This window comes from Protopterus annectens, chromosome 2.part0, assembly GCF_019279795.1.
Source record: "Protopterus annectens isolate FY-2018-M chromosome 2.part0, PAN1.0, whole genome shotgun sequence".
Taxonomy (NCBI): Eukaryota; Metazoa; Chordata; order Ceratodontiformes; family Protopteridae; genus Protopterus; species Protopterus annectens.
Genome location: NC_056728.1, coordinates 1,749,226,221 through 1,749,254,097, shown reverse-complemented (window position 1 = coordinate 1,749,254,097; position 27,877 = coordinate 1,749,226,221). Strand labels below are relative to the sequence as shown.

General features: G+C 38.1%; 1 protein-coding gene across 2 annotated transcripts in view; it reads right to left on the bottom strand.

Moving 5' to 3' along the window:
• Positions 1-1,446: 1,446 nt before the first annotated feature.
• LOC122793603 (F-box only protein 6-like) overlaps positions 1,447-27,877 on the bottom strand; it is a 376,976-nt gene continuing 350,545 nt past the window's right edge. For both annotated transcript variants that reach the window (XM_044061777.1, XM_044061778.1), the window contains exons 6-7: positions 1,754-1,896; positions 1,447-1,719 (exon numbers count right to left, since the gene is read on the bottom strand). In XM_044061777.1, coding sequence (XP_043917712.1) covers positions 1,671-1,719; positions 1,754-1,896 — 192 coding nt within the window. In that variant the 3' untranslated portion in view covers positions 1,447-1,670. The remainder of the gene's footprint in view (positions 1,720-1,753; positions 1,897-27,877) is intronic.

Here is a 27,877-nt window from a genome sequence, read left to right as displayed (position 1 = left end):
TCAAACGGGAACCTCCATTTCAGCAGTAATGTCCACTAACAGAAAATTGTGACCTTCCTCAATGCATTGGATATGAACAAGTATGCATACCCAGGAGCATAGCAGCAGTCAGACATGCAACTGCTGCTACATAAAGGTTCTGCCATTTTTGGTGAATGTACAGCACTACTGAAACAGAGGTTCCTGTTTGATGAGGGTGGTGGCAGCAGCACGTTAGAAATGTCTGGCCAAGTTTCGCCAACTTGACATGTGGCCACATCACACAATTCCCCAATTCCAAATCAGCCTTGGAGTTGAGTAGGAAGTAATTTGTTCTACTGCAGAGAAGACATGTATCTCATACATGTAGAGTATTATTAAAAGTTTTCTGAAATAATCACAATGACAACACGTGCAAGTATGAACACTGCATTAAAGTCTATATTTTCAACACAAATACCTTATGTTCTCATAGTTGACAACGGTCTGTTATACACAAGTTAAGAATTCAGATTTGTATGAGATTAGGAATTGAGCACAAATAATGTCCACACTACACCAACTTCAGTTTTATGGACACTGGAAAGAAGCATCCAAATGGTGAACAATCTTAGCAATAGCTGTTACGATTGTCTTATTGTAGGTTTGGAATACAGTAATACTGCAATGGAGGGTCTCACTCATCCAGCAGCTCAATTATTAATGGGAAGAAGGCTGAGAAGGAGATTACCTACTTCAGCTACATTGCTGATGCCCGAAAATCAAAACAAAGTAAAAGAGATGCTAGAAAAAAATGAGATGAGACATAACTAATTCTATAAGAACTGCAAAAGGCTACCAGATTTACAGGTCGTGGTTGAAGTATTACTTCAAAAGCCATGGAAAAGTCTGCAGCTGAGGTTGTTGGTCAGCCATCAAAATCAAGATCCTACGTAGTTCAAGAGGAAGATGGTTTCAGCTGAACAGAAGAAATCACAGACAGCTGATGCACACAACAAGAACATCAAAGTCAGAAGCGAAGCTTCAGGAGGCAAAGCAGGTACAATTGTCACAATCAGCCCTTCTGAATGTGATAACTGTGATGATCAAGAGTTACAGAGAGAGGTACAGGGCAGAGAAGGGACAGGTAAAGAGAAAGAGGAGGCTCTTTAAGCTGTCTCTCCAAATTAAGCTGTTTTGTAGCAAGAGCTGTCACAAAAGAATGACAAGGTGTTCGGTGTAAGTGGTCATGTTAAATTATTCACATTCTAGATACTGCATATCACTGGAGAAACAAAAAAAAAACGTATGGGCTGCTCCAGAGTTAAAAAGAATGCTATTCATAAGCTATGACAGGCTTACTACATTTTTTTTTCTGCTGCTAGGCATACCATATGTATCTGCTTTTTTAACAAGAAACAGCTTTATTAAATTATCAAGTATGACATAAGCAATCTTACATTTAAATGAAAATGAATCAAGACTTACTATTGTGCAAGGTTAATTTTAAATCTTCAACACAATTCATACTATATTATAAACTATCTTACATAACAGTTTTAAATGGTATCATGCATGTATATATAGCTTTAAGATTAACGATCTAAGAAGAATGATTTGCATGTCATGTTGTACACTGTTGCTTCTACATACATCATGTAGAATACAGACATTATGGAGGTGAAACACCTACTACTTCTGTCTGTTATTTGTTAAGCCTCCTGACATGGCAAAACAACTTTGGTTCCTTCTGATACAACATAAGCCTTCCTTATTGTTCAGTAAAAATGTTCAAGTTAAAGTCTCTGGTTCTACCACAACAGAACTGTTGGTGACTCGAATCCCATACCATCCTTTCCAAAACTGTGTGTCTTCGCCTGCATGGTTAAATCTTACATAGCGTACCCCATGACCATAATTTTTGAATGTGTGAGTCATCTAGGAAAACAGAAAAAAACAGTTTATATATTAAGATTTTGATCACAAAACACTTCTTAATAGATTACAGAAGCATATTTTTGCCTACTTTTGTTTGCCTGAAATAATTTAATCAGAAAGAAAAAGAGAAGCCTTTGTTATCCATGTCAGTAATGTATTTGAAAAAAAAAGATCCATGTATGCTAACAAAATATTTATTCAACAAACTAAAACGTATTTTCTTTATCCATTCTCAGTAAGAGAATGAATGAAATAAAAATGTATAATTATTTATAATGGATTAAAGTGAATGCACTACAAATCAATTCACATTTGCTGAAAACATGCAAGTTCAATCAAATTTATCAAAAAATGTCCTAGATAAACATAACTCCATAAAAGTGATGTACTGGTTCTGTTTTGTATGCATTAACACACCAAGAGGTTTGGGCTATGTTCCAGTAAGAACCTAAATGCCTGAATGTGCTGTTATCAGAATATAATCCAAGGAATGCTGCTTGTTAATGCACATATAAGATTAGGTTTCTGTGATGACATATACAAATGACCAAATATTCTAAGTATAGCAGCTGAAAATATACATTTGTATTTATGTAGAAACATTAAAATTGTCCTTTCTGCTGTTGCTGTATGATTCTAATCTTTATTAATACAAGTCAGACATCAAGTAAAGCAATTGTTTATTTGTTTACTATTTTATTTGAAGTTCTCTGCTGCATTCAATATGCAAAAGGCAATGTAGAAAATTCTACATGTTAGTGTACCCGTGCTATTGCATTTCTATTAGAAAGGAAAACTGTAACTTGACTCTGGGCCACACTACAGTTCAGAACTACAGGATGTACCACGCAGTACAACAGACAATACATTTTAATACAACAGGCATTTTTTTAAACAATCATAAATCATGACAAGCAAAGAGTGATTTGTGCTGATAGAGTTCAGTCTGATAACTGATAATACAGAATCTGTATTTATTTTCTCAAAGACATAGCAAGAGGCTTTAGCACTTAAGGCATACAGAATGCCATTTAAATTCCAAGTAACAACAAACTCAGGAATGCATTTTAATTCCAGTGACTTGTAGGCAAGGTTTGTCGGCAGTTACACAAAGTTTACTTCACACTGCTATTCCCTAAGTTAATCTCTGTACAACTAAAGAAGAAAAGCACACATATGCCATGACACTGTCAACTTCCACAGGACCAATAACAACTATGTCTCTTCTATCTTCCTAGACCTGTCAAAAGCCTCCGACATGGTATCTCACACTAACCTACTAAATACCCTCACTGACCTTCATTTCTCAAACTCCACACTTGCATGGTTTCAAGACTACCTCACAGGATGGCAACAAGCAGTCTCTTGGCAACATACTCTACCACCCGGATTAACAGTTACTCTTGGAGGCCTCAAGGATCTGTCCCAGGCCCAATTCTATTCTCTATATTTACTAATAAACTCCATCTATCAACCACTCATGCATCACTCAACCGACATGCAGATGACTCCACAGTGATCTGTTCTGCACCCTGTCTGTTAGATCTACAGACTCTAAGTCAGAAAGCCTTTCATGACGTAGAATTCTGGCTCACAAATGCTAACCTAAACTTAAACCCTAACAAAAAAAAAATCTAATGGTATTCCTCCCTAATAAAACTTCTCCCCGCTCTAATCCATTCTTCATCTCCTCAATTAACAAAACTATCATCACCCCATCACCACACACTAAACTGTTAGGAGTAGAAATTGACTGCAAACTTAAATTTGATATTCACATTTCCCAAACAGTGGAAAAGGTATATAAAAAACTTGGTACTTTATACAGGAATAAACACTTTACCAAAATACCAAAATATCTATTGCCCAAACACATTTGATATCCACCTTATTATATGCAGCTCCCATTCTCACTAATCACAAGAAATCTAAACTACAAAAACTTGAATCCTGCTATAATAAAATTGCAAGATATGCCACAAATTCGCCAACTAGATCACACCACTGCCTCGCACTCAAGCAATTCAACTGGCTACAACTCCCCCATCTCCTACACTATACACAATTGACAATGGCCCACAAACTCCACTCAAAACCAAACAAAATACCATCCTTATAAACCTTTCTTCAGCCCATATTACCAATAGACTACTATGTTCCTGCAACAAACAACAAATGAAAACCTACTTATCCCAAAACGAAGCAGAGGATTCCCTATTTGCTAACTACATACATACAATCTGGAATGAACTGCCGGTAAACATTACCTCCATAACATCCCTACCACTATTCAAAACTAGCCTAAAACAACACTTCCTTACCAAGTCACTCTGCCCATGTTCCACCTTCACTTGACAGATATTATCTCACTCTCAACTGTCTCCTATACAAATTTTCCTGGCTAATTAAACTCTCAGAAACTACAACTTTTAACATCATAATATAACAGACCTTCAAATCACCTACTTTTATTCATCACTGCCTAAATGCTGCTGACACACTTTGGGATCTTACTTATACTGCAGTCTTTTCCCTCTCTTACTATCTATATCTTATATCTTCTCATGCCTGCATAAAATTCCTTTAATGTACTATTAGATTGTACAATTCTTGTGAGCATAGCAGACTGTATACCAATGTAATACAAACTACTGTTATCTCATCCTTTACTGATGTATACAAGTCACATTTAAGTTACATAGTGCAACTACTGCCAATTGTACTTTGATATGTATTGCTTACATATTTGGATGTTATTCATATGTGTATGTATATGTACTAACCCGAGTTTTTCTCCCCAGGCCTCCGCTGAAAAAAGACGTGTCCAGTCGGACTTTCCCAATAAACAAATGTAAAATAAAATAAAATAAAATATTTATTTATTTATTTGTTTAGTGTGAAATTTTGACTTGGAACAAGCCAATTTTCAGCGGAGAAATGCTCCAGATGCACGTCTTTGTAACATGGGAGGAAACCGGAGGAAACCCACACAAACGCAGGGAGGACATACAGACTCTGCACAGCCGACAATCGAACTGGAGAACCTCTTGCTGTGAGGTGACAATGCTACCGCTGCACCACTGCGCCGTCCAAAATTCCTCTGACTACAATCATTAAGGTGTTTGAAAGTCAACTAGAGGCTTAAGCAAGACTCCAGCCTGCAACCCTTGGTTCCTCAGTCCAGCACTTTACTGTTAAGCTGTCCGACTACACTTTTCTGATGAAAGTTTTTTTACTTGCAATGTTCCTTTTGCTAGTCTGTATCATCTGTAAGTTTCATCAATTGTAATGTTTATTGTACTATTTGTAATGTTTGTTCGAATCTATAACATTTGTAAAATTTATCATCTATAACCTATTGTAACCTTGATTGTTTTTGGAGCTTTTCTCCCCAGGACTCCATTGAAAAGGGTTCATATTGGCCCAATGGACTATCCTGGTAAACCAACTGCAAATAAAATAAATAATAAAAATAAAATAAGAACATAAAGAAGATGCTGTTTGTTTCTATGGTGGTTACTCTGCTTAACTGATTCATCCAAAACTTGCAGCCAAATTTAAAATATGCACTTAATTATTTACTTATTTATTCAACATTTGTTAACTGGGTAGTTGAACTGGTCCAAGCACTCTTTTCAGTCATGACCCGGTCTAGAGAGGTCAGACAATACAAACAAAGGAGTAAAAAGGTCACAGGCAACAGGATGTAGAACTGTTTACAAAGAAATTTATATAGCCATTGGCAGTGGTATAGTTGTAGATATTTAGGAAGAGATCATTTTGAATTTTCAAGTAGGTACACTTCATTACTGACGAGCAAATACATTTACAGTTCAATTCCAAAGAAACATTTCAATGAATATGAGAAGAGTTGGAATAGTTCTAAGCCAGCAGATGGAATACATAGTTGTTCCTTAAGTTTCTTGCCTTATGGGCGCTTTCTAGCCCACATCTCTGAAACAATTAAGAGGCATGCTGCTTTATCAAATAGTTTTTTAGTTGCAGTTTGAAGCTAGTAAGTTTGCTCTTATTTCTTCCTGGAGTTTATTCCAGCTGGAAGGTGTATTTTTGGAGAAGGCTTTTCCAGTAGTGGCTGATTTGTAAGGAAGTCTGGCTAACTGAACCCTATCTGTACTTCTAACAATATACAAACAATCCCTTTTAGAGAGTCTGGTTTTTAAAGGTGGATAGTACCCAGTATTATGGAGCCTATAAGTAAGAGAATTAAGTAATAAGTTACTTCCTGCTGAAACGGTAAGCCATCTATCATTGTTAAGTATGTTTGAGAGGTAGTTGTATGCAAAATGTTAAAAAAGGAATCAGTGATAACAGGGATGGGGGCACATTTAATCTTTTGAGATGTGCCAAATAGCATGACAGTAGTCTTGCTGGTATTTACAAGTTTGTTGTTAGCTAACCAGTTTCAAAGTACTTCAAAATCAAACTGCAGTTTATAGAGATTTCATGAGTTGATTCCCCATGCCGAGTGAACACTACATCATCTGCATACAGTCCCAAGAGAGATTGTTAATAAATAATGAGAAATGAAGTCCAAGAACAGAGCCTTGTGGGACTCCACAGGAAATGTTTCCATTTACTGAGGAATTGTAAGCACCATATACAGTGTAGGTTTGATTGACTATGTAGTCATGAAACCACTGTACATCTGGGGCTTATTTACTAGCTGCTCTTGATTGACTGTTTAAAAAGTTCTTTTGAGATAAAAAAAAAAATACTGTACCAGTCATCAGACCTTGGTCCATATTACTATAAATTGTACCAGTGAGCATATATATATATATATATCACACTTAAAATACTGTAATTGGGATGGAAACCACGGTGTTTCACAGTCACTACATTCTATTTAGAAAGATATTCTACTATAGGGTTGTACATGATTTTTTCAAGTACTCTTGCAAATGTTGGCAATAGGGTAGAAGTCTGAGGGATCGGGTGCTCGCTCTGTTTTACAGAGAGGTATGCCTAGTGTGTTTTTAAAACTTAAAGGAACACTTTTTGTAGTAAAGAATAAGTTAAATATGAATGTAACAAGTTTACTGAGAATATGGCTGTCTAGTGTAAGAATTTCTGATTGCAGAGAGTAGAAGAAGGGATTGTAATGTATCTTTTTTAACAGTTCTTGTACCCTTTTCTTGGTAACAGTTTTGAAGTAGAAGGTGGGTATTGTATTAGTTTATGAAGGGGTGCAGAAGGAGTTTCGGGTGTAGTGTGACTGAAGTGTGAAGCATTGTGAGATGGCAAATTGGATACATTTCTAGTGATACTATTAGTTATAGCTAAGGAGAGTGTGGATGACTGTTTGGAGAAGATGCCTTTGCTATAGATGGATTGGATTCAGAGCCAAATACTCTGGGTCAACCAAATTGCTTTAGCTGGTGTTGTCGTAGGAATTCAGTTTTGGCTGATTTGATATCTAGTCTAGCTTATTGCCTAAAAGGAAGACATGTATTATGCTTCAAGTTATTAAAGAGATCAGTTTTCCATTCTTTCCAGGTTAAGTCTTTGAGTTTTAGAAGATTGCTTAACTGTTTGTTAAGCCAGAGTAAAGGCCTTCATTGACATCTTATTTTTTTTCAGGGGCTACAACCTATTTTGGAAGGACACTACCAGATTACAGAATATGGGCAGGGTGGTGGTATGGTCAGAGCATTGGTAAAGCATGCGCCAATCAATGTGGCTAATTTCATTCAGTAGGATTTCATTTGAAATGCTAATAATAAAGAAATTTGCATCTTCATGGTCTGGAGCCCGGGAATGGCAGTGAACTAGCTAAAAATATCCTGATCTATGGTTTGTTAAATATCAACTGTAAGGTATTCTGAAGTGATTATTAAAACAAAATGCAGACTAGATGTGGGCAAGGTTAATCTAGTATGATCTTCAGGTGGGGAAGATAAAAACAGTAGTGTGCAGTGTACTAGAGATACAAATAAGGGTAATGGCACTCTCTATATTTTGACTGAAGACTGGGCTTTGAATGTTTTTACTTATGCATGCTTAAACACTTCAGTTTGTAAGACAAACAAATTTGTAAAAAGACAATCTCAAACAGATTAGAACAAGCATTTTCTTTTGTGCGTGTGCATGTGTGGGGAGGGGGGGTGGCACAACTGAAAAATTCAGCCTTACAGAGGCACATAATCTGTGTAGCCAGCTAATCTATGCAGTGCCTTTTTTTTTAACAAGAAAGATCTTTATTAAATTATCATGTATGACATAGGCAATCTTACATTTATATAATGAAAATAAACCATACCGACACAACTTTAGTTGCACACGTTATACATTACAAATCATGATGACACAAGTGTAGCTGCAAACATTATACATTACTTATATTGAGTCATTGTCAAACACTGCATAGCTCATTCAAATCCTGCCTTCTTTTAAACCTTGTCCCCCCCTCTCATTTACTGATCACACAATTTCCAGTTTTTCCAATGTAATTTGCTCCTACCCTTTTCTAAAGATCCCATTTCCAGTTGTTTAACCTCTGTTACTATCTTCGCTACTTCTAATAACGTTGGTTTAAAATTTGATTTCCATTTTTTAGTAACTGCTTTTTTGACAGCCACCATAATTCGACTCAACCTACACAATTCTAGCTCTGTATCATAACTCAGAAAAATCAGTTCCTTAGTTGCACCAGTTTGTCGACCCATTATATCTGACAGAACAGTCTGCAGGAAATCTTTAAAGTCTGCCAACTCATTACACTCCCAGAAAATATGTTCTAAATTACCTCTTTCTGCCCCATCACACCTCCAACATTTGCTGTCTACCTGAAGAAAATTCTTTGGAGTCTACTTGGGGTATAAAAATACCTATGTAAACACTTCCGAGCAAAGATCCTAAATCTTCTAGACTTTGTTGCATATTTGGGAGTCATACATATATCCCCCATTGTTTCTTTCTGAATTGCTTATCCAAGTTGTCCTCCCAATCCTTTCTAATCTCTTCTGACTGATTCTTAGAGTTATCATGCAATATTTTATATACTCTACTAATTATTCTTTTCTTAACTGCAACTTCTGTTCTAGATTCTACTAAAAAAGCTACCAGTGCAGTTTTTTCATTTAGGACCACCCTCTTTATTTCTGTTTGCCTATACTCTGCTATCAATCCTTGATAGGGAAGGCAATCTCTAACCTGCAGTCCAAATAAATTCTTGGGGTCTTCCCATTGTATTACCTTTCCCTCTCTAGTTATTTACTCCCAATACCTTGGTTCCTTTGCCAGTTTTCTCCAATATATTCCATCCCCCTCTTGCCTATTGTCTGTATCCCTAATTGTAGTCATACCTATCAGCAGAATATCCTTTCTTCATTCACGCATTGGCTTAGTTCTTAGAATACTTTCTACTACTTTATGAATATAATATTCTGTATGATTACTGTTATTCTCCTTGAAGGTCTGCATCCAAAATCCCAGTCTGTCCTTGTTTCTTGAGCTTTCCCCATTTCATCATCATCTCTTTCCACTTTGGATTACAGTTTTCTGCTTGTACTATATATAGGAGCCTTAACTGTGTTGCTCTGAAATACTCCTTCAAATTGGGTAATCCCAATCTGCCCTGTTCAAATGGAAGAATAAGCTTATCCTACTTGACTATTGCCACCTTCCCCTCCCAGATAAAGTCCTTCAGCACATTAATTGCTATCCACAACTTCTCCTCTTGTTGACAGAAATATACCTGACCTGTGTATAAGAATAAAAGGACTGAAAATATTTAACTGCTTGTATCTTACTATCGAAATCCATATAACAGAGCTTCTATTTTCTAATTTTTTTTATCTTTTGTTTAGTCTCTTCCCACATATCCTAAGCTGCCACACCAGAATAATTTTTAATCCACACTCCTAAATACTTCATTTTATTATGTCCCCATAGATATTGTTGAACCAAGTTGTGTGTGTGGGTACAAAATTTACTATTGCCTTTGTTTTAGCTTCATTAATTTTGTATCCCGAAAAGATATGAAACTGTCTCAGAATGTTCCATTGTCCATTTCTGGTTTTGTCAGGTATAAAATGATATCATCTGCAAATAGAGACAGCTTTTCTTGACTACCATACCATTTATATCCTTAAATTTCAGATTTTCTTTGCCAATGGTTCTAAATATAATGTAAATAACAAAGGGGAGACAGGACACCCCTATCTGGTTCCTCTGATCAAGAAGAAAATTTCAGAGAGGGCCCTACTCACTTTAATTTTCACCTCCAATCCCAAATGTATCCTCCAAATCAACCTTATAATTTTATCAGGGAATGTAAATGCTTCCATTGCTCTGCTCATAAAGTCCCAGCTTACTCTGTCAAATGCTTTCCCTGCATCAAGACCCACCAACAACAGTGGTATTTTCTCACATTCTGCTTCCTTCTGGATCATCAGTGTCTGTTAATGTTGTCAGATGTTTGCCTCCCTTCCACAAAACCACGATGATCCATATCTATCAATTTTGGCATCACTTTTGCCATTCTTTTAGCCATAATAGACATAAATACTTTACAATTCTAGATCAGAGAGCAGGAGCTATGTGCTGTATCTTTAAGAAGCATGTCAAAGACTGAGCATGCATGTATAAAGGTGAAACACGTGCCATTCCTAGTGCCATTTTGAGAGTGCAGCCAGAGAGTAAGCATGTATGATTTCAGCAGTTATCTTGTACATAAGTTACTTAAGTTAGTCAGTAAACGTCTACAGTGATGTGTTTGTATAAAATAAAACTGCTTGAACAGAACCACAAAGACTCTTCTATTGTGTCCAAAGTAGGAGAGCGGCTTGGTGTCAGATATGGGATAGAAGAGAATAAGATTCAGAGCCATGAGGTGCAGGGATGACCGTGAAGGTAAACTAAAAGAAACAAACATGAAAAAGAGCCAGAAAAGAAGCAAAGGTAATGACAATATGCATGCACTACTTATTTTAAAAAAAGTACAAAATGGGGCATTACAAGGGCACAAAATGCATTATTAAACAAGAGGAAGGCATAAAAGACTTATTAACTAAAGGAAATGTTTAAAATAACGGTGTTTGATGAAACAATTAACAGAAAAATAAAACAAGCATGTTTAAGGCAAAATGAGCATGTTTAGAGTAAAATGAGAACAAGAAAGGTACAATGGTCATGAAAAGAGATTAAATGAGCAAAAAGAATACAATAAGGGAAAACAGGGGCACATTTAGTGTAAATTAAGCAAGGCAACTGCATGTTTTTTGGCAAAGTGCTGTGTTTTGGCATAAATATGGCTTTGTATTGTATCAAGGCCTTAACTAAGGTTATTCAAAGTATTCCAAAGTGTGTAAAAGTGCTTATTACTGTGCATGTATTTCAAAGAGTCATTTGTGTGCAAAGTGAAACTATTTCATGAAGTGCAGTCAAAGTATAGCCATTTCGAAAAGTTGTGCTGGGTGTGTCTATTTGCAAAGTGCTGCCATTACAGAGTGTTTCTTGCACTGTAGAGAATTGCCTAGAAAGGTACTGCCATTTTGGAGAAGTTTCAGTGTGTTGTGTACAGTTATTTGCAAAGTGCCTTTACTTCGAAATGTTACTGACGCTGAGATTCTCCTGCCCAGTTCATTTGCATTGTGCAGTTATTTGACATGTTTCTTACACTGATAAGAGGTGATTTCGTGCAACACAGTCATTTCGAGAGTATTACAGTGCCCAAGAGAGACTTATTTCACAAAGTTCAGTTATACAGAGACTTGCTGTGCTGTTGGGCAAAGTTACAAATACTGGCATATGTGTATATGTATGTGTTCATGCTTATGTGCAAAACCCTTCACTGGTATGTGTTAATAAGGCAGACAGATTTCAAAAGCTCTTGCCTCCTGTATTTTATCAGAATATTACAGAGAATTGGAGAATATTTGAGCAAGAGTACAATATTTTTATACAAGCAGCTTATTCAGATAAAGATGCACACACCAAGGCATTCATATTGCTAAAATTTTGCTGGTCAGAGGCATAGAAAGAGAGCATTCATTTGTGTATGCACCAGCAATGTATGAGGGAGAAGGTGAAAACCACTGTATTGTTGAACAGGCTGAGTCAAGGGAAACCCCCAAGTGTTTGAAGCTCAAATTCAAAGAAATGTGTAACCCCCAGATGAACATTACACTGGAGAGACATCTGTTTTACATGAGAGATCAAAAACCAGGGGAAACTTTTGCAGCTTATATAACTGATCTGAGAAACAAGGCTAAAATGTGTTGGTTTGGTGAATTAAAATATGAGTTAATAAAGGACGCACATGTGGTATTAACTCTGCTACTGTGAGAAAAATCTTGCTGCGTGATAGTGATTTGACGTTGAGTAAAACCATAGAGGTTTACCAAATCCATGAAGGGACAGAAAAACACACAAGTATGCTGGCAAGTGACCGGGGCATGGTTTCAGTAGGCTCCATAGCAAATGTAGACAGCATGAGCATGTGGCAAACAGAAATAGGCCTGCTAAGCACATGGCAGCCACAACCCCTGCTGGCTCATCAAGAAAACCATGTGGGTTTCCAGTAAATTCTAAGATAAGTTCAGTTAAAGGAACATGCTCAGTGCAGTACAAGTGTGAATTAGCAAAACCAAAGTCCAGCTTTATTTTTAACTTTCGCAACTGTGGTGCAAATCACGAGTCTAAAAGAGAGAAGTGTTTAGCATTTGGTCAGCAATGTCACAAATGTAAAAAACGGAACCAGTTTCAAAAAAGTTTGGAAATCAGGTAAACCCCATATAGTTGTAAAGAAAGGTCACACAAAAAAGCAGGTTGATCAAGTAGAGAAGTAGCAGTCAGCTTTCCATGCAGATGGTGTTATCAGTAATTAGTGAGAGATTTGATGCAGTTATTGGCAAACAGCGAAGTGTTCTGAAATGTCTGAGTCAATGGTAAATCCACAGAGCTTAAGGTAGACACAGGTTCAAAGTGTAATGTGATATCCACTGACACATTTGCTAGAGTGAGAACTAAGGAGCAACTCAATATGGCCAGTAGTGTGAAACTTGTTGCTTATGGAGGTGAAGAAATTCAAACCAAAGGCTCAGTGATGCTTTCATGTTATTTGATCAAGAATTGTTACAACTTGTTATTCTATGTAGTCAGAAGACCAGTACAGTGTTTATAGGGTCTCAAAGACAGTTTGAGAATGAATCTGCTTTTTTTTTTTTACCAAAGAAGTTCATCACATAAGTGCATCTCCTAGTTCCAATTTTTCCAAAGTCATTTTCTCAGAGTATGCTGATGTTTTCAAGGACAGGTTGGGTAAACTTCCAGTAGTGTATTCTATGAAGTTAGACCCATAGGTCACTCCAGTAGTCAGACCAGCAAGAAGAGTTCCAATAGCTATGCAGGTTAAAGTTAAGGCTCAATTGGACAAGATGGGTACAGCAAGGTGTAAGTTGTCCAGTTACAGAACCAACTGAATGGGAGTCGTCTATGGTGGTAGCTCAAAAAAAAAAAAAGGCTCAGACAAAATCAGAATATGCACTGACCCAAGATATTTGAACAAAGCATTGAAAAGACCATATCATCCAATGCACACAGTCAAAGAGGTCGGAGCCCTAATACCAAATGCCACTGTTTTTTCAGTCTTGGATGCAAAGAATTCATTTTGGCAAGTGATGTTTGATTGCAAATCCTCATTACTAACCACTTTTGGTACTCTGTTTGGCAGATACAGATTTCTAAGGATGCCTTTTGGAATAAATTCTGCAAGTGAAGTCTTTCAGTGTGCAATGGCACAATTTTTTTCAGGTTATCCTTGTACCATAATAGTCGATGATTTATTGGTTGGAGGCAATGGTGAAGCAGAGCATGACAGAAACCTAAAGAAAGTCTTAGAGCATGTGAAGTGAACTTGAAGCTCAATCCTCTGAAGTGTAAATTCAGACTCCCAGAAGTTACATATGTACATCATTTGTTTACCACCACTGGCTTAAGACCAGACCCAACCAAGCAGGCAGCCATTCTTGAGATGTCAGCACCAGACAATGTTCAAGCTCTAAAATGTTTCTTAGGCATCGTCAACTATTTAAGCAAGTTTATACCAGACTTCAGTGAGTTGACAGCACCGTTAAGGGAGATAATGTGCAAAACTGTTGCATGGTCATGGTTAGAACAGCATCAGAAGGTGTTTAAAGAGCTCAAGCAGAAAATTGCCACCCCACCTACATTACGATACTATGATGTGAACAAACCAGTTATTCTTTCCTGTGATGCTTCAAAATTTGGCTTAGGTGCAGTTGTACTTCAAGAGGGCAGACCAATAGCCTATGCATCTAGAACACTTACTCAAACTGAGATGCAGTATGTTCAAATCGAGAAAGAGTTTTTGGCAATAATATTTGCATGTTCCAAGTTTCATGATTATATTTATGGTCGAGCTATTCAGATTGAAACTGGCCACCAACCTCTTGTTACTATTCTAAAGAAGTCTATAGATTCAGCTCCAGCTAGATTACAAAGAATGATGTTCATATTGCAAAAGTACAACTAGTCTACATGAAAGGTAAACTACTCTATCTGGCTGATACCTTACCCAGATCACCCAGGAATACAACGGAACAGCTTGACGGTGAAAACTTTTAACTTTGATCTGATGCCAGTATGTAATTTTTCTACCACTAGGCTTGATGAATTGAGAGATCACACTAAGACTGATCCAATTTTACAAAAACTCAATCACTACCTTAATGTTGGATGGCTGTCAAAGCAATCTAGTGTATCACCAGAAGTGCAAACTTATTTTCCCTATAGTGATGAGGTGTTGATGGAAGATGGCATTATTTTCAAAGGTCCTAAAATTGTTGTTCCTGCTTCCTTACAACATGAGTACATCCAGATTCTGCATCGTGGTCACTCAGGTTCCGCTTCCACTAAGAGGCGAGTGAGAGAATTAGTATTTTGGCCTTCATTACTAAAAGACATTGATAAGATGTACTACCTTCTTGTTCAGTATGCAATAGTGCTAGATCGCACTTGCAAAGAGAACTGCTTCAGCTACATCCAGTTCCTGAACTACCTTGGTCAACAGTAGTCACTGATATCTTCGAGTGGAACAATTAGTACTACTTAGTGTTGGTAGACTCTTATTCAAATTGGTTTGAAATTGATCTGCTACCCAATCCAACATCTACTACTGTTATTACTAAGCTGAAACATAATTTCTCAGTCCATGGTAGTCTGTACAAAGTTATTTCTGACAATGGTACTCAATTTACTAGCCAGCTGTTTCAGAAATTTGCAAGAGAATGGGATGTTTTACACATTACCAGCAGTCCTGAGTATCCTCAGTCGAATGGCCTAGCTGAGCAAGCTGTGCTGAGTGAGAAACAACTACTTGAAAGGTCAAGATGTGACAATTCAGATGTTTTCTTAAATCTCCTTAATCTTAGGAACATACCATGTGATGATGTTCTCAGTTCTCAGCTCAACGACTTTTTTCCAGGCAAACAAGAACTAAGCTACCTATTACTACCAATCTGTTGAAGCCTAAAACCAAGAATAATAAGACCATAAAGGCTCAATTATTTAAGAAGTGTTCTATCCAGAAGTCATCGTATGACAAGTTGAGCAAACTTCTTTCTCCATTAAGGGAAGGAGAAATGGTCAGACTTCAAACAGAAAAAGGTTTCGACCGTATAGGGCAATTTATTGGCAAGTGTCCTGAACCAAGATCCTACCTTATAGAATCAGAAGGAATGCAGTAGAGGCGAAACTGTAAACATCTGTTACATGTACCAGAATCATCATCACAACATTGTTATAGCAACATTAGACTCTAAATCTCAGAGTAAACCAAATGTTGTTTCCATCCCAGAGGGTATTCCTACCTCTGATTCCATTCCTGAAGATTTTCCAAGTAAACCAGAGATCAAACATTTTTCAGAGACAGTTCCAATAGTTAAGCCCAATGCCCAATTTTATGTCATGCGTTATGAACGAGCATCTAAGCCCAGTGTGAAATATGTAGCAACATGGACTTAACTGTGTGTATATATATATATATATATATATATATATATATATATATATATATATATATTTTGCATAAATGCATGACTAATAATTGTCTGTGATATCTGCATGCGAAAATGTTTCACAACATTGCATGTTTTGTTTTTTCAAGAGGGAGAATGCAGATCAGAGACCATAAGCTATGTGCTGTATCTTTAAGAAACACGTCAAAGACTGAGCGTGCACGTATAAATGTCAAACGTGGCAATCCTAGTGCCATTTTGAGACTGCAGCCAGAGAGTAAGCATGTATGATTACAGCAGTTAGTTTGTATATAAGTTACTTAAGTTAGTCAGTAAACTTATACTGTGACATGTTTGTATAAAATAAAGCTGCTTGAACAGAACCCACGAAGACTCTTCTATTGTGTCCAAAGTAGGAGAGCGACAATAATCATGGTTTAGTATTGAAATGGCTCAGTATGAAGCTGATACTGATGAATCTTTACCCTCTTTAGGTATTACATCACTGCTTTCTACCAGGATGCTGGTACTTCTCCTCCTCCAAAATACTGTTAAATAAAACCTTCCAGATCTTTATCAGTTTGTCCCTCTTAGCTAACAAACTTCCACAAGAATATCATCTATTCAGGGGGACTTTCCTGTAGATTGGTTATACATCACCATTTTTATCTCCTCTCCTCCTATCCTGTTAGTAATTGGGCCTTCTGTACCTCTAACCTTGGCATATTTAATTCTTCCATAAACATTTCCATTTGTACCTTTTCTTGACTCCCATATCTCTCTGCTTTATACAGACTGTGAAGGCTGCCAGCCCAGCTAGCTGGAGTTTTGTAAATAATTATATGTAATTGGGAATAGTAATATGATTTTTATGCTTGTCTTACAAATGTAACAAACTATATCTTATGTGTATATTAAACTGATGGTGCAGAAGTGGGTGTTAAACTGTATGTTATGTACTGAGCTTCAAGAATGTAACCACAGTGTACCCTACTGGAAAAGAAAAGAAATGTATATGAACTATATGCCTATGCAAATGTATGTTTTGATAGTAAGAAGCTGGAGCATACAGAGATAACTTGTAAAAAAGTTGAAATGTTTACGACTGTTATACAAAGTTAGTTAATGCCAGGAGACAGAATGTTTGCAGCTAGAAATTCTCTCTATTGTCTGGAAATAGAAATAATTACAGGTTTCAAAGGTAAAAGTGTGTAACTGTTTTACGACTTCCAGTTCCAGGCAAGCTTCTGAAAGATAAGTATTTTTGACACAGAGGTGAAAAAGAATGTTGTAATCTGAGATAACCCAACAGAAATGTTTGATAGTAATTTAAGAATTATCTCAGAGAGTGAGTCTGGACATTTTGCATCTTGTCTTGGATCTGAACACATCCATCTTCAGCACTTTTCATCTGTATTTGCCTTGCTCTGTAAGTAAGACTTAGATCATAGTATCTCTCTTAGAGATAGTTAGGAAAATAATAAGATCAGTCTAGATGTTTTCTGTATTTATGTGAGACTGTCCTGCAGTGTTGTTTTAAAATATTTCCTGTGATTCTGAACTCTGTTGTCACTGTACGGAGTTACTGAGGATTGTCTTGTTCTTTCATTATTTATTATTAAATATATTTAAACCTTTTAATTGTGGCTGGTTTGTTTAGAAATATTTAAGCTCTTAAGTACTTGCATATGTATTTGGTGACACTTTACAGGCCACTCTTGAATAGCCTTAGTTTGGTCACACTTACCATTTGGATAATAGTAACATTGCACAGTAGAATTGGTCACCCTTTGGGAAGGGCCTTACAGTAGCTGATAAAGAGCTGGTTGGTAGCACTGATTACTACCTTATAGTCTTGGTAGAAGGAAGCATAGTTAGTAAACCTGTGCCAGTCTTCCCCAAGAGTGTGTGTTTGCATATAAATCAAATCTCAAAGTGTGTGTGTGTGTGATACCTAGGCAGGGACACAATGCACTGGTTGGACAGAGAGGGTGCCGGAGGTTTTGTCTCGACTACTCGGCTGAGATCTTAACTGTATAGCTCTGCCAGAGGAGAGTCTTATTGGGGGTCTGGAGAGATTGGGAGAAACCAGTCCCAGACTGACTGTGATCTCTGTGTGCTCTTAAGGGAAATTATACTTTACTGTGTGTGTACTTGTCATCCTCCCAATGTGCACATCCCTCACTGGTGTTAGTGGTGAGGATTGAGGTTCCTTGATTACTGGGTCAGTGCAGGGGCGTCACACAGACTTTCATAGAATTTCTGAAATATTTCTAATACTTCTACAGGATCTCTTATCTTCCTTGTTAGAGGCGACGTAAGCTTGGTGGCAGCCCTTTCTATTTTCTGTTGCCCGAGTCGTTATGCTAAATATTTGTGTGCTACAGAGTTATTATCAAAAACAGTTGCTTAATATCAATCTTTCTAAACTCATGCATATTACCAAGGTAATCCCTTATTTTCTGTTTAGCATTCTGCAGTTGTTCATCTTTTTATTTTGCGAAATTCCCCCTATTCTGCAATGCTTTAACATTTGTCATATCTCCCTTTCTTTTATTTCCACCCTATTTTTAAACTCCACTTTAATGTTATCCCACTCCCTAACTATATCTTCACAAGAAATGTATATCTTTTCTAATCTTTTCTAATAGCTCCTCAATAATTTTCACTACTCATTCCTTAAATTCTTCTCATTTCAACAGATAGGTGGGAAAACACCAGTGTGTCTCACTTTAATTTCATTACCCTGTATTTTTATTTTAGTTATTATTGGAGTATGATCTGAAATAGTTATTGGGTGCATATCAAGACCTTCAATTAAATGCACATGTTCCTGTGAAATGTAAATTCTGTCTAGCCTTGTCCAGTTTTTGTATCTTGAGGAATAATATGTAAATTCATTCTGAATTCCTAGTACTGAATTCACATCTTCCATGACAAATATTTAAATAAATTTCTTTAAAAATCTACTCTCCTTTGTTATATTTTCTGTTCTGGACCCCTAGACACATCTTCACTGTTGCAAATCAAATTCCAGTCCCCACCTACAAGTAATATTCCTTACTGAAAGCTGATTATTTCTCCCAGAATTATTTCAGGCTCCATTATAGCAGTTTTCCGTGGAATATAAATATATGCCAGTGTAATCCTCCTCCCTTGCCAGTAGTCCCTTAGTACTACAAATCTACCATAATTTATTGTTTTATCCTCTTCTATCACTATTGGAGCTTCTCTTGCAATTAATACCTACTCTTCCTTTGCCCCAGGTATTCTGGTGAATAACCATCCTGAAAATCTTTCTTTATCAAATTCACATGTTCAGTTCTTTCCAAGTGTGTTTCTTGTAGCATAACTATTTGGACTCAACATTTTCAATATAGGTCACTACTCTTTCTGTTTTGCATTTATCTGTGAGACCATTAACATTTAAATACATTACAGAAAGCATCATATTCTTGAATAATTATTATTCCTACTTTTTATATACAACACCATATCTGATGTTACTTTTTATTCTATCCTCAACTGTTGAGTCTGGATCTGATCCTCAGATTTGACTCAGCTGTTACTAAAGCCCATGGCAACCAAAAAGCTCTCAAGCTCCTCCTTTACCCATAAGGCGCCACCCCCTAAAATACCCCTGATCTCATTTGCCTCTTTTAGCGAAAAGAAGTGGTCAACCTCAGCTATTGAGTTTTTCATCAAATAAGTGTGTTTTTTCTCTTAAAAATTTCCACTTTTTCTGTGTCATAAAACTTAATAGTATATTACTCCCTTACCCTTATTACATTTGTTGCAATTCTTGTTTACCATCGTTGGTAACTCGTTTCTTATTTCTTACTATTTCTATATGGTACGGTAGTCTTCCTTACCATTGTTGGTATTTCCCTTTTGCTTTTTCTCTTAAAAAATAAATAAAATAAAATGATAATAAAAAATGGGTTTTCTTTCTTTTCTTCCCTTTCTTCTTCCTTTTTACTTGCTGGTATGTCTGAAGAAGGACCTTCCTGTTTTATAAAGTGTCCAAAATGTGGGCACAAATTGCCTCTTTTGGATGCTCATACATTGTGTGTTTACAGCTTGGGCCCTCAACATATCCAGGAAGATTGTACAATTTGCAAAAACTTCAATCATAGGGCAGTTGCTGACAGAAAAAAAAATTGGTTCTAAAGGGATTGTTTCCATCTACCTTTGGCGAAGCTATTTCTGGGGCTCAACTCCCCCAAAATAAAAACTAAGGAGTCCTTGTCTAAGCCTCCTTAGCCTTCTAATTCCTTGACTCCATGTTTAGAGGTGCCAAAGAAAAAGGATCCGAAGCCAATTCAGATCCACTCTTCCCTGGATCCTAAGAAGAAATCATGAGATCCAAGCTCTTTGGATCCGATGAAAAAAATCAAAGGATCCAACTGCTTTGGATCTGATAATCCTTCCTAGGATTAGGTATTCACCTACATTTGACCCAGTGTCTTCCAGGTTTTCCTCCCCTTTTTTGGAAAAGGGTCGATCCAAGTCACCATCCCTTGCCTTATCTAGTTCCTCCAGGAGTTTGACTGAGGAAGATGTGGACAGAATAATGAGGAGGTTTCTCTTGGTGCGGATTCAGATGGGTGTTTCACCAGCTCCTACCCCCTCAGGTCAAAAAACTGTTCATGTACCACAATACCACTATTTGCTCCTTCTCTTATCCCTCCAGTTGCTTCAGAGTCCCTGGATCCGAACCTTCCAGGTCTGTCTGGCTCGGACCTGAAGATAAATTTATCTTTGGATCTGAAACTTTCTCTGAGTGCACCAGCTCTGACATCTTTGGATTCAGATGACTATGAGCCAAAATTTCCTTGTTGGGTCACAGGCATTGGAGTCAACTCTCAGGTTTTCGCACCCGACTCTGCCCCTTGGAGCTTCAGCACAGGATAACTTGGCTCCGACTTCCTCCTCGGGGAGATTGCTCTTGGGGCACAGGGAGGCAGCGGGCCAGAAGCCTGCCTTCTTGGGGCCAATGTCTTCCTCCTCTCCAGAGTGGTCTGCCTTCGAGGTAGTGAAGACAGTATTCACTGCTCCAGCAGGATGGATGGATCCAACCCCCTTGGATCCCCAATCTAGTTCCCAAATATCTCTGAGGTTAGAACCACTTCATTCTATGCCACACTGACAGCCAGCTCAAGACCCCCCAGACCACCCAGCAGGGTTTTATGATTTCTTGGACACTTCACCACAGCATCCCATCAAGGAAGTCTCTAGGAACAGAAAGTGCAAGAGGAGGCACTTGGACTCTCTGCAAGAGTCGGTCACTGAGGATACTGATTTCAGTGAGGGAGAAGGGTTCCCATGATCACCTCTGAAAGACATCTCATTTGGAGACATCCTTGAAATCCTTAAATAGAGGTGTCTGGTCCTCCAGCAACCCTTCACCAGCAGAATCAGTATTTCTGGAGGCCTTTGGAGATGGCTCATCCATCTCCTGGGTTACACTGCTTGCCGACGAGCTCATTGATTTGGCCTCTAGGTGTGGAAGGCTCTAGGTGTGGAAGGAGTCTGACTGAGTTGAACCAATCCTTAAGAGGCCAGATCAGATTCTGGCTCCACCTGTCAAGAAGCAATTCTGGATTAAGGGGGGGGGGGTGTGCCTGTGGATGCCATGGCTGTGGCAGCGCCCACAAAAAGGAACTTGCTGAACAAAGCTCCTGTGTTCATCCCCCTAACAGGGAGTCTAAGGTGATGGACAGTTTTGGGAAGCATGTATATGCATCAGCAACCTTTACCCTTAGGTCTTTGAACTATTTGGCACATTTTACTAGACTACAAAGGGACTTGATCCAGGAACCTTTAATATCCCTTTCCAGGACCATTACTGCTGAGGCTCAATTGTCTGTGACCTCTCAGTTGGCTACCCTCCACTCCAATCTATTTCAAATTTTTCCACAAGGCTTAACTTGCATGCAGCAGCAGGTGCCATAAAGGCAGCAGGTTCAGGGATATCCATTAGGTGACATGTCTGGATGCACTTATGTGATTTTGTGCAGCCTTTCAAGTCCTTGTTCATTAATGCACTCTTTGATGGCAATTCATTGTTTGGCCCAAAAGTGAAGGATACGTTATCCAGGTGTGAAAAGGATGGAAAGACCGTCTCTGCAGTGGGCATACTTTTTTGACACTTCAAAGATCCTTTTCTAGGAATCAACAAACTGGTCAGAAGATGTGGTTCAGAAAGTCACAGGGTCCTTTCCAGGACACACATGGAGATAGTTCCCCTAGGGGGAGAGGGGAAACTCTAATGGATGATGATGCCTACGCGGCAGAGGAGGCTCACAAAACCACAGGGGCCAGAGATTCTTCCTCTGACAGATCGTATGAGTCCTCCTGAAAGGAGGTCCAGTTGTACCCTTCTGGAGGCAATCAGGGGTCGACTATCCCAACACTAGAGATCCTGGCAAGTTATAACAAGAGATACCTGAGTGTAGAGGATTATTTCCAGAGGTTATAGAATTCCCTTTTCCCTTCCACCCCAACTGTATGTAAAATTCCTGATGTTCCATCTAGTCAGAGGAAAGCAGCAACATTATAAATACAAAAGCTGCTAGAAAAAAACAGTCATCCATGAGGTCCCACCAGACCAAATAGAATCCAGAACTTACTCGAGGTTCTTTTTAGTGCTAAAAAAACAGGGGACTGGAGACCAATTTTGGATCTCAGCACTTTGAACAAGTCAGTTTGATATACAAAGTTTTGGATGGTCATGGTTCAGTCCATTATACCCTTCCTGGGCAAGGATGACAGGATGTGCTTGATAGACCTTCAGGATGCATACTATTACACAAAAATGAACAGACAATCTGGAAGGTATTTACGCTTCCTGCTGAGAACTAGTCACTATCAGCTCAGAGTACTGCTCTTTGGCCTCACCACAGCCCCCAGGGTGTTCACCAAATGGAAGGCAGTGGTAGCAGCTCACTTGAGACTGTAGGGATTCCCAATGTTTCCATAGCTAGATGACTGGTTCATTACCACCCTGACCAGGCATCTACTAACAAGAACAAGAGATCAGGTACTATAGATTTGTTCTCATCTGGGGATAACCATAAATTACAAGAAGTCTCAGTTACAACCAACACAAACTTTGGAATTCATAGGAGCAGTCTTCAGTACAATATCAGTGACAGCCTCTCTTTCTCTCTCAAGAGTTCAGACTATCAGATTCCAGGTCATGAAGATAATTTGTAATAGCAAGGTTTCAGTCTGGTTGATCCTTCATGCCTTGGGTGCAGTGTCAGCTGCCATAACCTTAGTTCCTCTAGCAAGATTTCATATGAGAATTGTTCAATGGATACTTGCAACACAGTGGTTGATTCTTTAACAGCACATGTCAGCACAAATAAGAATCACTCAGGCATGCAAGAGATACCTCTGGTGGTGGATTCTGTCAGATCAGGTTCTACAAGGCCATCCTTTCATTCTCCCTATACCTAAGGCCATACTGACCATGGACACTTCCCAGATTGGGTGGGGAGGGACTTTCTGGGAACACAGTCCAAGGCACTTGGTCCCCTGTAGAGGCTAATTTGAATATCAATGTCCTAGAGATGAGACCAGTGCTCTTAGCATTGCAGGCCTTCCAGGACACTCTCCCTTTAGGGACAATTGTGATTGAAACAGACAATATGTCAGTAGTTTGGTACATCACCAAACAAGGAGGAACCAAATCTTACCCCTTATGTCAAGGAGCACTCAGAGTGTGGCAATGGGTGATCTCATCCAACAGCCTTCTCATAGCAGTGCACATCCCAGGGAAGTCCAGTGTGATAGCAGACAAACTGAGCAGGTCCACTCTCTTCCCTCATGAGTGGTCGCTCAACAAGAAAGTGACAGAAATGATTTTCCATCAATGAGGCCAACCTTGCTGCGATCTTTTTGCCTCTCTCCTAAACAACAAATGCAGCGACTACTTTGCTCTAATCTCCCCTTCAGGGAAATCACAGAGGGATGCTCTGCTTCACAACTGACCTCCCAGTCTACTTTATGCTTACTTGCCAATTCCTCTAATTTAAAATTCCTGCAAAAAGCTGCCAGGTTGAAGAGCAAAGTCATTGCCATTGCACTGTACTGGCCTTAACAGATTTGGTTCCCCTTCCTATGGCCCCATCTACTTTACCAACCTGGGATTCTGAATCTGATTTCAGACCTCCTGTCGCACCCTATGGGTATGATTCATCTGAATATCTCAAACCTTAGGCTGACAGCGTGTTTTCTCCAGTTCTGTTAACAGCCAGACAACTGATGCTCTCTTCCCCTGTCCATCATATTCTTTTATCTTCCCATAAAAAAACTTTACACAAGTAAATGGAAAAGGTTTGTTTGCTGGGCACAACTAAAATGCACTGACCCCCTTCTCAGCTCCAGTACATAGTACACTTGAAATTTTGGCAACAATTTTTAATGAGGTGGCTAGCTCCTCAAAGATTAGAGTTCAATTAGCAGCAATATCTAACTTTCATATTGGATTTGAAAATTCTTCTGTGGCCTCGTCTAAACTTTGTAAAGCATTTTTGAGAGGCACCCTCTTGCTGAGACACCCATATAAAGATCCTTCTCCACTATGGTATATGAACTTGGCACTGCAGGCTTTAATTCATTCTCCCTTTGAACCAGCAGCTAAATGCAATCTTATGTTCCTGAGCAGGAAAAACATCTTTTTAGTGTCCATTACCTCTGCTAGAAGAATTTCAGAACTTCAAGCACTGTCATCTAAATCTCCCTACTTGATCTTTCATAAGGATAGAGTCACATTATGTATCAATGTGTCTTTCCTTCCTAAGGTGGTGTCAGAATACAGTATCAATCAATCCATTAATTTGCTAGTATTCTGTCCTAAATTTGCAAACAAAGGTGAATATATGTTCCATTTATTGGAAGTTCCCAATTACATTTTTTCTTACACAGGACAAAAGAAATTAGGAAGATAGATCAATTATCTGTGTCCTTTGCAGATTTGAAATTGGGCAAACCAGTTGCAAAGGTAACTTTAGCCAGATGGCCAATGGATTGCATTTCATTTATCTACAATAAGTTGCATCTAACCTTGACAAAACTCTAAGAGCCCACTCATCTAGGTCCATGGCAACTTCTTCAGTGTTTCTATCTAGAGATTCCATGGACGATATATGTATGGCTGCAACTTGGGCCAATCCTCATACCTTTATCACTCATTACAAACTGAATCTGGTCTTGAGGGAAGGAGCAGCCTTTGGCTAAACTGTGCTAAGGAATATCCTTCCTTAGAGTCCACCCAGGTTTTTAGGTAGCTGGGCACTCTGTCCCAACAGTTGAGGATAGAATGAAAATCGATAACATCAGATAAAGACGTTATGTACTTTTCATAACGTTCCATCTGTGTTGTACATTTTCATTCTTTCTCAACTTCCCACCCACCAACCTCCCCCAACCCTTATCACAACAGATCTGGAAGAATGAGATACTATAAGGACACCACTGTCCTTAATGTTGAGCTCCAGATATAGTTTCTTCTGTAGGATAGATAGATAGATAGATAGATAGATAGATAGATAGATAGATAGATAGATAGATAGATAGATGGACAGACAGATTTACTTACTTTTCCTGAGTGAAGATATGCCAGTTGTTATACTGCATACTAATAAGAATATAGATGTTGGTACCTGTCAGACAATCGTGATAAACAATCAGAAAAAAACATTTTATAATGTCAATTAAGACAAACTAAAAAGTTTAACAAGAGTTATGCACAAAATATTAGTTAAAAAGTGTTTAAAACACACAAACCCTTCTGAAAACAGCATAACACAGCTAAAACTAAGTCTCATTCTGTGAACTCCTAACCTGAAGGTATGGTGGCTACAGGAGTACACTCAAAGATTTCCATTTGGTACTCGGTCTTAATTCTTGCTTAACACTTAGGAAATCATCATTTTCAAAGACTGCTCCTATAGCCACAAAAAAGATTGCTAATTATCATATCTCTAAGAAAGATTTGTATAGACTTGTAATTTAAGCATCTGTTTTGGCATTTACAGATAAAAATATGGCTTACAGAGAAAACTAGTTGAGAAATGTTCAGTAAGACATGTAATCAATTGGGTACAAATAGTACATTTGGCTGTACCTCTGTAGAGACAAGAAGTAAGTTGAAAGAAGAATAAAAGTGTTGCTAGAGCAGTAATTTCTGGTGCTGTAAATGATGTCTGGGTAAGGGTTGAGTTTTTGTCCAGGCAGCAGTGGGCTAGGGGAACAGTTAAGGTTATAGGTGGGGAATAAGTTTGGTAGTAATTTGATGTAGGTAAGATGGTGAAAATCCCACTGAATTCAATTCTGTGCTTCTGATGCAGTGAAATGTTCCATAGTATTGTTACTTCCTTCTTTTCAATATTATGAAAATAATCTTAAATGGTGTCTTAACTGTTTTTTTTTACACTTCACGGTGCTTTTAAAACAACATGGAATAAATTTAATTTCCCTTGTTAATACCGAAAATAACAAGGAACATACATCTGTGTGAAGTACTCACTATAACAGTAGATGACTGAAGTGTCTTTTGTCGTAACTGGGTGGGTTATAAATCTCATTCTACAGACTGCGCACCTAATAAATGTTTTAGTGATCAGCACTGAGAGAGAGCCTGGAGACTGAGGCTGTCTGACTGTATGCGGAAAGTGTGCAAGCACAATGCAGCCCCTCTGGGGTTATACATTCAGAAACTGGAATACAACATAAAGAAAAATCCTTAGCTTCCATAAACACACAAATATTTCAAGACCACCGCTCAATAGATGGTTATCTTCAATTCAGAATTTAAGTTTGATCAGTCTATAGTACCTCTGAGATATGGTACAATATATACTTAAGTTACTGCTCTCTCTTTGGGAAACAGACCAACACTGATGTGCCACACAACACCAAATACCATTAATACAGCCAAACCTGACCAGTTTGTAGCAATAAGTGCAGATAAAGATATTCAGTGCATCAGAAGCACAGACATCACACGTTGTCATCCCTGGTATTAAGCCCCGATCCAGGCAAAAGGGTAATCTGTCATACTATTGTGGAAGTCGAATGCAGATAAGGCAAAGCTGCTATGGTCTAAGTCAACATTCATTATACTCAAACAGTAGAAAATGTTATCCTGCATTTTCAACCATTTCCAAACAAAAGGGTAATCTAATCAATCATACTGACACAGGGGGAAACAAATTTAGCACTAACCCTAAACCAAATTTTTTGTACAGCATAGTACCAGAGCTAACTACATGGACCAATTATTCCTGAAAAAGGGTAAACAGAGAGAATGAAGTATGACATTTGGAGAAGATCTGTTGTTATGGTGAGCACCTCACATTTCAGTACTATTACATTTCACTGTCCTGTCTTTACCATGCTGGCTAAGTAAAATAATAAGTTGTCATCCAAAAGCTAGGTGGAACCTCTAGCAAGCATCCTTTGAAAAACTGCCTACCAGTATCACCTTTAGCATTAGACACTAAATTCAATTTGTAATATTTTATAAACCTGTGGAAGCTTGTCCACATAGTTACTGAAAAGTTGGCAATGGCTTATTCTCCTTTAAATAAACCAGAGAAGGCAAATGCTGCTCTGTCGGAATAAGCTATGATGGCTCCCTGGAATGGTTTATCATTTGAGTCACAACAAAATTATATAAAAGCAGATATACAACTGGAAATTGCATGCTTCTCCATTGGGACACAACATCTGCTAGCTGCAAATTAAAACATCAGTCTTACCTGATATTTTTCATTCTGTAAATATGTGCAAAACACTGACCTCTCTGTTCAGTCCTGTGAAGAATCAGCTCTTCAGCTTCCATTGTACATGGATAAAGGGGAATGAGATGCAGCCTTTGATTCAAGGGATCGTCTCATATCATCTTAGGTACAAAGGAATGATGGACAGATACAACAGTCTTATCCTTATGGGTGATCACATGACACTGA